Here is a 12,869-nt window from a genome sequence, read left to right as displayed (position 1 = left end):
TCATTTTTCAGGGCTGGTTGCTACGTCCATCTTTTATACAGTGTATGAGTTTCCCATTCAAGTGCTTGGAAGAGAAGCCGCGGTGAGCTGAGCCTGACTTGGATTGCGCAATCCCTCACTGCGCTGGCTGCCTGCAGTGTCAACGTGCTGCTGTCTGGATGTCGCCAATAACATGTTTCAAACACATTTAATATTGGAACTGACTTTCCATAGTTCAGCTGATGTATATCATAATGTACAGTGTTTTTGTTACCAACTGTATGTGTGTAACGTGTTCCGTGTGCTGAGCATCACAAACGGCTGAGAAGAGGTTCCAGGTGAGGCAGGCAGTTCTCTGGCCTCATGGCAGGGGGCGCTCTGACCCCAGACATGCTTCTGGTGACTCCGCGGCTGCAGAGTCAGTGACAGCAAACTGGACTATGATATACAGTTAGCAGGTTAAGTGCAGCGAAGGAAGATCAGGAGACTACGACAAAAAAGTAACAGATCCAGAGACCAGTCCAGAAGGAGCGGAGCATGGACTTCATGTAAAGGTAAGATCGCAATAACTTCAAGGAAAAATAAAAGAAAGAAAGAAAGATGCGTTTTGTGGGCTATAGTTTGTATGTGTAAAGAATGCAGATATGAAACATAACCCGTAAACTGCTGCCAATCAAATGACCAATAAGCTCCTCTGTACAGTGCATATATTTGTAGATCAGATTGTGATGAAGTCAGAGCCTCAGCAGCCATGAACCTCACCACACCTCACTGATAATATACATGTACTCTTACATGTATGGCACCAGTTGAAGAGTTTAGCGCGACACATCTATTCTAATAAGAAAATTAATTCAATGTGTACAACAGGCAAGTTAACAGTTTACTCTGTTTTTCCAGCCTCCAAAGTGGTGTCTGAAAGTATGCCTGCATTTGTTGTGTCACTTGTTTGTACTTGTGTTTGACCACTAGAGGGAGCCATTGTCTTATATTGCACTGACATGCTTTTTTTTTTTTTTTTTTGAACGGTGCACATCGCTGCCGTTTGGAAATCACAATTTGTCCGCCGTCAGATTCTGTCATTAAATGTAGAACAGCAGTAGATGTATTTCCACTGTCACTGCCGTTACATGTTCGACTGGCAACAGCAAAATGATGGCTCTGTGAAGTATGAGTTGTGTTCACAGACAGTAATGTTTATCATGGACAAATGAAACAATAGAATAAAGGATACCAGAGACTGTAGGCTCACCTTTTTTTTTCTTTTCTGTTTTTTAATATCTTTAAAGTTTACTACATCTCCTGAGAACCGTCATGCAGAAAGACTGCAAAGGTCACTCAAACCACACATCAACACTGAAATCATTATGGAAGCAATCCATCGGATGTGCAACACAGTGGTCATTAATGGCCAGTTTGGCTGGAGGTACATTTCATTAAAGATATTCCAGTTGAATAGGAGAGGAGGAAAAATCATCCTGAATTTGTACTTTAAAAAGTCCTCAGTATTTCTTTTGTAGAACTTGCCCCAGATTTGTGATTAATTAATGTATATTAATAGAAATTAGAGTTTGGTTATAAGGATAAAAACAATATAGCATGTACTAAACAGTATTGAAGCCCAATCCTAAAAGGAAAACTGTGGCTCCTCAAGGATTAAATGCATCGGTCCAAAGGTCTAAATGACAGATATTCTTTTAGGTTGAAGACTCTCGCTTTTTTACCTGATTAAAATGTACATATGGTGTTTTACATGCTTGAAGAAACATCATCAGTGACATAAGCTGAGAACAGTCTCAAAAACACGGATTCAGACTTTAGAAATTTCATATGTGACAAACATGAAGAACCAATGCTGTCAGGGTGAGGGCTTTCTCTCTCATTATTATTCCGAATCAGTGTCCAGCAATATTACACTCTGTTTCACAGAGACTGAGGAGAGTTGTGGGTGAGCCGGTGTGCTCCAGCTGCAGTGAGTGGGAAGAAGTGGGTGGAGAAAGCAACAGGGATGTGATTGATCTGCTCATTTCAGAGTAAACGATGGTGAAGAGTTTCAGTTTTTATCGGTTTAATCACTGATCAGAGGGAGACTTGAAACAACGAGGGATTTTGGTTTCACAGCAACATGGCAAAAGGAGAATTAAAGGAAATACGTGCACATCTTCACTAGAATATAAGTTCAAAGGACCACATGTCTTTGAGGTGAGTCTGAGACTCTCACCAGCAGACGGGTCATGTATCTGGACACACAGGGAGTGGACTCTAAGCTGTTGGATTGTTTAAAGTGTACAAAGCTTAGATGAAATGCATCTACATGAAATAAATAAAGCAAATAGCGCACAGAAAGATATATACGTTTATGGTAACAACTTGCAACAGCGATCTGTACAGAGGACACGGTATTGTCTTGTGTTTCTATCAGAGTTTGGTAAACTGGTGGCTGGTGTGGAACGCTTCAGCCGGAGCAGCACAGTCGTAGGGACCACTTTGTTGTGTTGATGATCATCCAGTCAGTGAATTGTCAGTTGTTGTAGCGTTATCCAATTTGAGGCAGCTGATTGTGGCTCTCCAGTCTGTCGCAGGTGAAAGGTGGGCAGAAACATTTGCCAACACGATGCACAGTCAGTCTTCTCTTTCTTTTTGCTCTCTCATTTACAGATAAATTGGCCAGAGTTGTCAATAAACTACTTTTACAATATAATACTTTAGAACATGCAGCAGAATTCTGTGATATTATGTGTTTTTCATGCATGGCATCGTAGCACACACGTTTGGTCCTGGACTCAACTTATGTCTATCATACTTAAAATGAAATAATAAAAGGCTAAAACATTTCCAATAATGTTTGAACAGCATCTGTTATGGTTTTTACATTCTTATATAAATTTTTTATTTACTTTGAAGTTCTTATTTAGGATATGATAAGAAATAAGATCAGATTAGATTATAAAACAATAAAAAAGGTACGCTAAAGTAAAGCTAGAATAGAAAAGCAACCAGTAATACTGGCAATGATGGTGGAGTGGTGAAGTAGTGTTGCACATGCTAATGAAATAGTGCACATTAAATTAAACTATCCTGCAAAATGTGGAAAAAAAGAAAAATATATAACTACAGTGACATGACAATAAATGCAATGTCTAACAGAAGATATAAGTGCAATATATTACTAACATATAAAAATAAGAAAGCTAAAATAAAACCAGAATAGAAAAGTATTATTACAATTACACCTTTGAAACACACAATGCTGAGATTGCTGTTGCACACTCAGAGAGCAATATTTCAAATTATATTAATATGCATATGATTAATTAGATGTAGTCCTCATCGGAGTGTCTCTTTTCTTACCACCGAGCATCATCGGCTGCTCCAGGCCGTTCCGTCATGACTGTATTCCTCCGCAAAGCGATACAGTCCTGCGGTGGACGTGAGGCAGCGGGATGTCGGCGCATTGATCTGCAGCCACAGGTGCGTCTGTCGGCCGAACGAGGGTCCAGCGTGGTTAACGGAGTGCTCCGGTCTGCGGGAGGACGGTCAGAGGCGCTTTTAATTACAGTTTTTTTTTAAAAAGAAAGAAAGAAAAAGAAACACATGCGGCTCTGTGTCTGACTCTGAAGAAACGAATTGGAGAACTACGTTTGAAAATCCCGCCCAGTCAGTGACTCCTCGGAGCTGCACCGAGGCGGAGACTCGCGGCTCTGTGTGCCCAGTGTGTCGGGGAGCTCCGCCGCGACGGTCCGCTCACAGCTAACTAGCGCTGGAACCGCTTCCCAGTGCAACTTCGGCGGTATCGTGAATGCTTTATTTACAGTTAAAATAGAAGAAGACGAGCTACATCGCCGATTTAAGCATTTTATCCAGCCCCCCCTCCCTTTTTGTTTTTGTTCTTCCCCGGAGATGTGTCGCTCGGAGAACTAGGAGCGGACCGCGCTGCACACCGAAGCCGGGATGAGTGGGAGCTCCGCGGTGTCCGGCGCGGCGCCCTGCCGCTTCGCCCACTACTTTGCTATTTGTGGGATAGACACAGAAACGGGACTAGAACCAGACGAGTTAGCAGGTATGTGCCGTTTTTGCTTTGTTTGTATGAAAGTGTTTTGAGGGAGAAGCAGCGCAGTAGCTGAACACATGTCGTGTTGTTGACTGAAGCTCCTCCAGCAGGCTGACATCATTCACAACAACAGCACAACTTAGACTGACCTCTGTGTTCATAAATGCTACACACACACTGTTAACTAAAAACAAAGGAGTCAGGTTTGCTTTACAAAGTTATGTAAAGTCGGGAATAAGCACTACATGAAAGTAGCAGCAGCATTGGTAGTGTGAACCAGTGTCCTCTCATGGAGATGGATGTAGATCACAGATCTAAATGCTCTGATCTGGTTTAAGCTTCCTGTGCTGTGCTCCTCAGAACCTTTCTGAAACTACTGCAGGTTTCAGTCCCTGAGTTCTCCAAGTAAGTCCCAGTTTGTCGCAGGCGCACACATGCAGCATCTTGGAGAAACCTCAGCCATGTTCTGGATCATTTACAGCCATTATATGTCATTGTCTTTGCATACAGCCCCCCTGATGTCAGACTTTGCCAGTTCCTTATTGGATGTTTTTGTGTATAGTTTGAATCTAATTGGTAAAAAGGGCAAAAGCAGAGTTCGGTTTAAGGCTGCTACATGTGTAGAGCAGACAATTTTTTAAAATGAATCATACCTAATTTAATACCAAACATTAGATAAAAGATTGTAGTTGTGTCAGAACTTCGTCATCCTCCTTGATGCTCGAAGCAAAGCCAGCGTCTCCTCTCTGATGGCACCAGTCAGCTGACCTGTGTTGATTCTGTCACCGGACACGTTCACTGACTGCTCAGGTTGTATTAATGCAGAGTCAGAGGTGCTTTTTGAGGGGCTCTACCTCCTGGATGTGCTCCTAGCAGCACAGATGGCCGCTTGCTGTGCCTGCTGAGGTGTTGCATCACAGTCACATCTGGACCTTGTGGAGTCTCGGTGCCAAAGTTCAGCATTGTAAAGTCATGCGTGTGCTGCAAATAGGTGATGTTGGCATATTTTTTTGCTCCTGAATCACACCAAGTGATTTGGAAACAGTTTATTGTTTACTTAATAAGTTGTAGAAAGTGTTGGTTATTATGAGTGTACTTCTCCATTTGTTGTGATGAGGACCAGATCAAGCTGTAGACCAGTGGACCTTATGGCAAAATGGCTTAAAGGCTGTTAGTGTTAAGACCCGGTTTATGTTTGGGCTCAGAGTTAAATCCTGATCATACAGACAGCTGTGGACAAGACAGACAGGTAGTTGTTGTTATGCTATCTAGTGCACATGGAAAACGCCGCTCTGTTCTGTGTGTGTGTGTGTGTGTGTGTGTGTGTGTGTGTGTGTGTGTGTGTGTGTGTGTGTGTGTGTGTGTGTTGCCCTCAGGCTGTCGACAGTCTCTGAGGTGACACCGCTCAGCCTCGACCATACTGACTCCATATGCCCCGCTGTCTGCTCTGTAGCACCAATCACCCCAGCTTGCTGAGCATCTGGTGCATATTTAAGCATTGTTTGTCTGTGGGACAAGTTCACAGTCAGCGATGGACCACAGCTAACAGCTATTTTCATTTCCATTTAATCTGCCAAGATTAGAAGGCTCATAAAACCAGTACATCCTCACAATGGAGATGTGACCACCAGCAGTGGCAACGATAATTGTGCATCATCACTCTGATTAAACAGCTAACTTTATTTGATGAGAACAAAGCTGTGATGTAGCTGCAGACAGGATTTGACTTTAGTAGGATATAGTTGAGTAGTATTCTTGTTTTTTTTCTTTCACAATGCTTTTAAATGCTGTAAAGCACTTTGCGTTGCTCTGTTGTGTGAGAAGTGCCGTATAAATAAAGTTTGATTGATTGATTGATAGTAGTGATTAAAGTATCTAAATGACCCACATTACATACAGTGACTGTCGGGTTAGGAGGGCATTTGGTGATGTCAGTGTAGTTTTAGTTGATGAGATCATTTGTAGTCGGTGATCTTGAAGGAAGCTGAAGGCTGCTTTCTCCAGACAGGATGAACTGCTTCTGATCTGCAGTTCTGCTCAGCAGCTTGATTGTTTTGTTTACCTCAGAGTGTCTGCTGCAGCTCGTGTGAACATACAGTAACATCACAGTTGTTTTTCTTGAACGTTTGTCTTTTTTTTCTGGCAAGGATATTCTAGATAATAGACTGCATATCATTAAAAGTTTTGAGCTAGCTGTCTAGTGTAGAATGTTTTAGGCAGATAAGCATTGATCAGATGATGCAGATGATAAGTGTTCATTCTTATTGATTCAAATTTGATTCAGTTTCTTTGGTTTTGGATTGTTCATTGTTCTATCCAGTTGTTGTAATTCCCCTTTGGCTGACTTTAACACCACATGGACGTGCACCTTAAGAGAGCACATTGATTGATTCAGCTCTTCTCAGAATATTTATTGAGAATCCATACACGTAGAAAGGCCATTGAGATGTTTCTGAATGAAACCTGTGCAGCTCAGATAAGCAGGTTTCAGCCTCAGTGCAGCTCAGAACATCTGTCTCTGTCCTTATTTGAACCAAGATTGCCATCTGAAGGCACATTACTGCAGATTGATGGACGCTGACGTGTCCAGTGCAGCACAGCAGCCTGTATGATGGAGCTTTTGTGTAGTACTAACATCAACTGGCTGGGCTGAAAGTCTGCTGCCACTTCATGTGCTTTCACTTGAAGCACGCCATCGTCAGCAGGAACACACGAGGACCAAAGTGCCCGTCATACATGCATGTTAGCAAATGCTGAAGAACAAGCTAGCTGTGAGTTTCTGTCCTTACATGCAGGTTGTTGCCTGAAGCAAATGTAAATCAAGTCTTACACAGAATTACACTTCACTCCTCTTCATTTGTCCCCAAAGCTGCCCACCCCCCTTTCTTTAGCGCCTGCCTCAGCTCGCCGCTACTCTTTTGCACTTCATTAGAAATCATTTACAATTCTGATCAGGCCTGTTGCTGTCCTCCCCCTCATGCGCCGTCGTCCACACAACAGTAGTGCTGCTATGATTGATGTCAACATGGTGCCTCTTGGTGCACCCTCCTTTTTTAAGCACAGACAGCATCTCAGCACCCCCACATAGTCTTGGACCCTGAGTTGGAGGCAGCCATGATTGCAGTGACCCACATTAGGCAGCGTTCCATGCATTTGCTGTTTTTAGGCTGTGATTTCCCTCCTCCCTGCTCTTTGTGTGGCACTGTGGCCTTATTTCCCTCAGCCCATTGTTCTAGTGAGAGGGCCCGACTTCCTGTAGACCTGCCCTAGGCTCCGTCACGGTTTACATTATCTCCTCTCTCTGAATGCATGTGAGTGAGCTCACATCATGCAGCCTGTAACCCTTTTATTTGAACTTCCACCCCGTTATAGATCCTGAGCTTTTTGGCCCAGGCTGGAATGCGAATTAGCTGGTTTAATTTCTACCGTAAGTAGTCACTTTCTCAGTTCAGACACACACCTCATACCATGGCACTGAGTCTCAGGGGTATAAATAAACACTGGCTGGCATACAGAGCCTGAAATAGTCCCTGCATTCTAACACCAGATGCATTTTGGGTCGACAGCATTGTGGGGTTGAAGGGTGACAGAAGTGTGGAGCTAACTTTAGGTGAGAGATGTTTGGCTTGTCAGTTGTTGGTAACATCCACGCTAACACACTTTGATTTTAAAATGCATGGCTTCTGCTGTGTTTAGGCCTCAAGTCAACAATTTCTGAGGTACCCTACCAAAGGGATCAATAAAGTTCTATATAATCTAATCTACGTCAACACTATTCTGGGTGTTATGACCCTTGAAATGGAGACATTTGGAAACACTTCTGACCCCTTTTTAGTTGCGAAAGCATCTTTGTCTGAACAGGCAAAAACAGATCGATGACCAGTTTTTGCGTTCTCGTTACTTCTTAGCCGTCACTATGCATCATTCCCTGATTCGCCACACTTCTGTCACATGACTGTTTTCCCAAAGAAAACAAATACGTCAGTCATGACTACCATTGATAGCAAATTACAGGAATTGTTGACCTTGTTGTCTCTGCTAGGAGTCCAGTTAAGGAGATCTTTACAGTTCCACATTACTGGTCCTCCATAGAACCTTTTACAACTAAACAACCAACCAACCAAATTGCTGTATTATATTCTATTTCAATCATTCTGAATCTGTGAAACACTCGTCCTGACCGAGATTCATTTTAGAGCACAGGTTAAAATGAGAATGTGTTAGTGTGGATGTAACCGCAGGGGAAGATCTGAGGGACTTGTTGCTGCACTATGAGATGTGCATCACTTTGCCGTCTTATATCAATTCTGGACTGGAGACAGATGTTTAGCCATGTGTAGCGGCTGGAGAGCTGATACGAGACTTAAGTCAACCAGACTTTATAAATATACTTGTGGACATGATAGTTGCAGTCCAACAAAAGAACTTGTGCATCCCATCCATCCATCCATTATCTATACACCGCTTAATCCTCACTAGGGTCATGGGGGGCTGGAGTCTATCCCAGCTGACTCAGGGTGAAGACAGGTTCACCTGGACAGGTAACCAGTCTATCACAGGGCTACACTTAGAGACAGACAACCAAGCACACTCACATTCACATCTACGGACAATTTAGAATCACCAATTAACCTCAGCATGTTTGTGGACTGTGGGAGGAAGCTGGAGAACCCGGAGAGAACCCACGCTGCACGGGGAGAACATGGAGACTCCACACAGAAAGATCCCGGGTGCCCCCACCGAGACGCGAACCACTGCTCCACCTAGACAAATATTATTTGAAGAAAAATTCTCTTGCAAATCAACAGTAATGAAACCGTGCTTTTAGCAGGTGGGGTAAAACAAAACATTGATGCTTGTTTGCATGTATCGACTCTGATATGCACACATGAACACACAGATGTTTGGTACAGGCCTTCCTACACACACACACACACACACACACACACACACACACACACACACACATGCTGGAGGTTGTGATGATGAGGCTGTCTAGAAAGCAACAGCTGCTCAGTTTCAGTTCTCAGACGATGCATTCTGTCAGGTGTTCAGCTCTCTTGGGAATCCATGTCCACTTTGAAAAGTCAAGGCTGGCAGCGTTTGACAGTCATCTTTAGCTCTGTAAACACCAGACCTCCTTCTCCTGCTCTTTGGCTTCCTCTTGCTTTCATGTCCTCTCCTGTGTCTCCATCCTTCACACCTCTCAGTCCTCACACCTGCATGTCACTTACTGCTCTGCTGCTGATGTCCAATCACATGTTAGTCATTGGCCATAACCCTGACGTAAATGAGTAAATAACACCTCAGGGAGAGTTTGCTGGGCTGGTTAGAAAGCACTGGGATTAACAACCACCTCCGGTTCTTAGCCAGCTGCCAATAACCCCCTGTAGGCCAGTAACGGTTTCCTCTCCTCCCACCAGTTTCAACACGTCTGTTTCAGTCTTTAAATGCAGCTGTACTTGAGGCAAGACATGTAAATATCCAACCCCTGAACTTCACATCAGGCGCTGACTTTGATGCTGAGAAGCTTTGTGGACAGAGTTTTAAAAACTTGATTCAAACTGCAACTGAAGGTTTCTGTATGGAAGGGGACTGGTGTGACCTTAGCAACTGTGGGTTCATAAAAGAAGAGATGAAATGAACTGTATTTACTTTATTTTATTTTGTTTGTGTGAGCTTGTCTTATAATTTCTTACCTAATGCATATACACACAAAATCTCAATGTACTGTAATTAGCTCACTGTGGAATTCTTTTATTTGCCCTCCTCAAGGTTTCGTCTGTTTTTAGGGTAATAGTATGGATTAAATGGTGTGCAGGGCAAACTACGTCAGATTAATGAATGCCTCTTTATGTGGTTTATATTCAGCATTTTTCAGAGTCATATAAGACCATCAAAGATCCTGTTCATAGTTAGAAATGAGTACATTTTGTAAAAATCCCATTGTTAAGTCAAAATTGAATTTGCAAGGCTATCCCTGGATCACACTCCCATTACGATTTCAACCAGTCGTGACCTGAAGAGTCTAAATAATATATTAATACATAAATCTTGGAGATCATTCTTTGATGGATTTGGCCTCCAGGCTTTATTCACCTTGTCTGAGAAGGTTTTACCTGTTTTACCTTGTGCTGCTGAAGAGGTCTGACCTAGTGACACTGTGACAGCGACTTCTACACAAGTGACTTCAGCATATATTTAAACACAAGACTCACATGTTACAGCATGAGGTGTCGTCACATTTACTGAGCTTAAATTTACTTTATTCCACTTCACCTTCCCTCATCAGATGAATGTGATGAGAGTTGGCCAGTACGGGACGTTTGATCCTCCTCTGGGAGAACCTGCTGCTCCAGTGGGCCATTCTAACCCTTTGCTGGCTTTTAATATTCAGATTGTTCAGAGAGCTCCCTTGATGCCAGGGGGAGCTGGGAACATGTCCAGTGCAGCTTTGAATATGAGTGGAGCCCAAAGGCTGGCAGGACGGGGCCGAGGTGGGAGCATCCTCAAGCTGCAGCCGGCCACAATGGGATTTGAACAGCTAAAGCTCTCCTCTGGCCCGGGCCATCTGTCCACACACAGGCCGGTCTGAGAGACAGTCAGCACAAAGGCTGCACCATAACACTGGCCGCTGACGTATGCTAATGATGTCAGGGGCAGCAGCACTGACGCATGCCCCTGCTGACTTACTCTAACAATGATATGCTTGGCCGAGGGGCAGATGATTGAATATACTAAAAACAAGCAGACCTCTGTAGAATTGTTTTATTGTAGTAGTGATGTACATGATTGAATATTTATCTCCCTCTCTATTTGACAACATTAGGAAAACATTGTGATTCTTTCTGGGGTTTTTTTGTTTTTTGTTTTTTTTTTCCAGACAATGAGTTCACTTTTCCATTCTCTTTCTCTTTAATCGGTCTTACTTTCATGGATCTTCACTTCCTTACTTCCCACTTCTGACCTCAGTGATTTGGTCCATCTCTCTTTCTTGTCCCCCCCCTTTGTTGCCTCGTGCTCTGATGGCCCGGCCAGGCTGCTGTTAAGCTTGTTAGAGTAATCCATTCAGACAGCTCCTCCAGGCTACACTGAACTATCACTGTAATGCAACACATGGCCAGGCCTCACCACAGTCTCCATCACACACACACACACTTTCATGGTCATAACCATGACTTCACTCTGCGGCTCCTGCAGCATTTGTCCAGCAGCAGCATCCTCCTGTCTTTACAAAGCCGCTTATCATAGGTCACTTTGTTAATGGCTCTGGATGTTTCTGCTGTGCTGGACATGTAATGATTTTGTGGCTAATTTGACAGGAATAAATGGCTTCCGTTTTACTGGAATCGGCTCTCCATACTTCTCTAAAAAACAAAGACATTTTTACAAAAATAAAGATGTATGTAAAAAAAAAAAATCAATGTGAGATCAGCCATCTCCAGTGTCTGACAACTTGACTAGAGCTGAAATGACAGTAATCTAATTAAATGGTAGACAGAACATGAATCTGCAACATCCTTTTAAATCAAATCAACTTTATTTATATAACACGCAACAACCTGAGTTGATCAAAATGCAGTGCATGTTATAAAACCAGGCAATAAACAAAAATATGTGCATAACAGCAAGACAGGAAAACAGGATAAGGACTTGTAAGATCAATTTGTAAATTAGTACCATTAAGAGCAACCAAAAGCCATTGAAAACGTGTATGTCTTGAGATTTTTAGAAATGTTACTGTAGAAGGGACATTTGATTGAAAGAGGAAGGCTGTTGTCGTTCTCCCTGATCCACCTGCCTCGATCGTGGAACTGGTTAACAGGAGCTAAGCGGCCTGGAGGTGGAGTAGGGGCAGGACGTTCTGAAGTGTCCCCGGCTGCCAACCCATGCATGGTTTTGTAAACAACTCCAACTTAAAACACGTTCTGTACGTAGCAGGCAGCCAGTGCGGGGATGTGTAGGTGGAATGCTTTCCATTTATTCGGTGTTGGTTATGAGTCTTGCAGCAGCATTTTGCAGAAGCTGGAGGCAAGATAGAGGGAACTGCCCAATACCCAGGAACAGCAAGCCACAATAATGTAGCCTGGAGGAAGCTAAAACAGAGATCACAGTTTTGATGTTATTTAGACAAAGGATGCATTTCAAACTGGCAGCGTTGCTCATTTGAAAGCAGTGACCATTTACCACAGGGTTAACCTGAGATTCTGACATGGGTATGAAGGTTTGGTGTGAATGGTTCTGCTCATTGTGAGGGTGACGGGACCAAGCACTTCTGTCTTGCTGTTACTCATCTTTAGATTGGTCCCTAACACTTATTCTACTGCAGTGTCTGGAATGGCCTCAGCTCATTCTGAACTATTGCTTGAAAGCACAAAGCCCTACAGTCCAAACCATGTAAACCATTTTGATATGCCATATAGGAAACATACATGTTTAATCCTGTTGGTGTAAAGCACACTGACTGATGCACCAAAAAAAGCAAACAAAAAAACAAGTGACTGCGCAAGTTCTTCGACAGATTATTCAACGCCCCCGCTTTCATGGGACAGCTTTGGGTTTTGGCAGTTGCAGTAAATAAAAAAAAAGATGGTGGAAATGTTATGAAATGAGTTAATTATGAAAATAAACATAACATTTGCACAACATAAATAACATGTACCTTTTTCAGTAAGTTACAAAAATACTCCACTGCAATAAAACTGTTGGTGAAAGTGTTTGCAATGGTGTTTATCAAGCAGTGCCTAAAGTTCCACTCATTTGGTTGTAATTGACCTTTAGCTAACGTAGGGGTATGTACTGTCAGCCGTGGGAAGTATAAGTAGCGAACACACGTAGC

At 43.0% G+C, this 12,869-nt stretch overlaps 1 protein-coding gene across 1 annotated transcript in view; it reads left to right on the top strand.

The window, feature by feature from the left end:
- Nucleotides 1–3,614: 3,614 nt before the first annotated feature.
- The window catches only part of dennd5b (DENN/MADD domain containing 5B), an 82,050-nt gene continuing 72,795 nt past the window's right edge, over nucleotides 3,615–12,869 (top strand). The window contains exon 1 of the mRNA XM_008301895.1: nucleotides 3,615–4,039. Within this exon, the coding sequence (XP_008300117.1) occupies nucleotides 3,931–4,039 (109 nt within the window). The 5' untranslated portion in view covers nucleotides 3,615–3,930. The remainder of the gene's footprint in view (nucleotides 4,040–12,869) is intronic.

This window comes from Stegastes partitus, unplaced genomic scaffold (assembly GCF_000690725.1).
Source record: "Stegastes partitus isolate 25-593 unplaced genomic scaffold, Stegastes_partitus-1.0.2 Scaffold1726, whole genome shotgun sequence".
Lineage (NCBI taxonomy): Eukaryota > Metazoa > Chordata > Actinopteri > Pomacentridae > Stegastes > Stegastes partitus.
The sequence above is the reverse complement of the archived record's forward strand: the minus strand, read 5'-3'. Positions and strand labels throughout refer to the sequence as shown.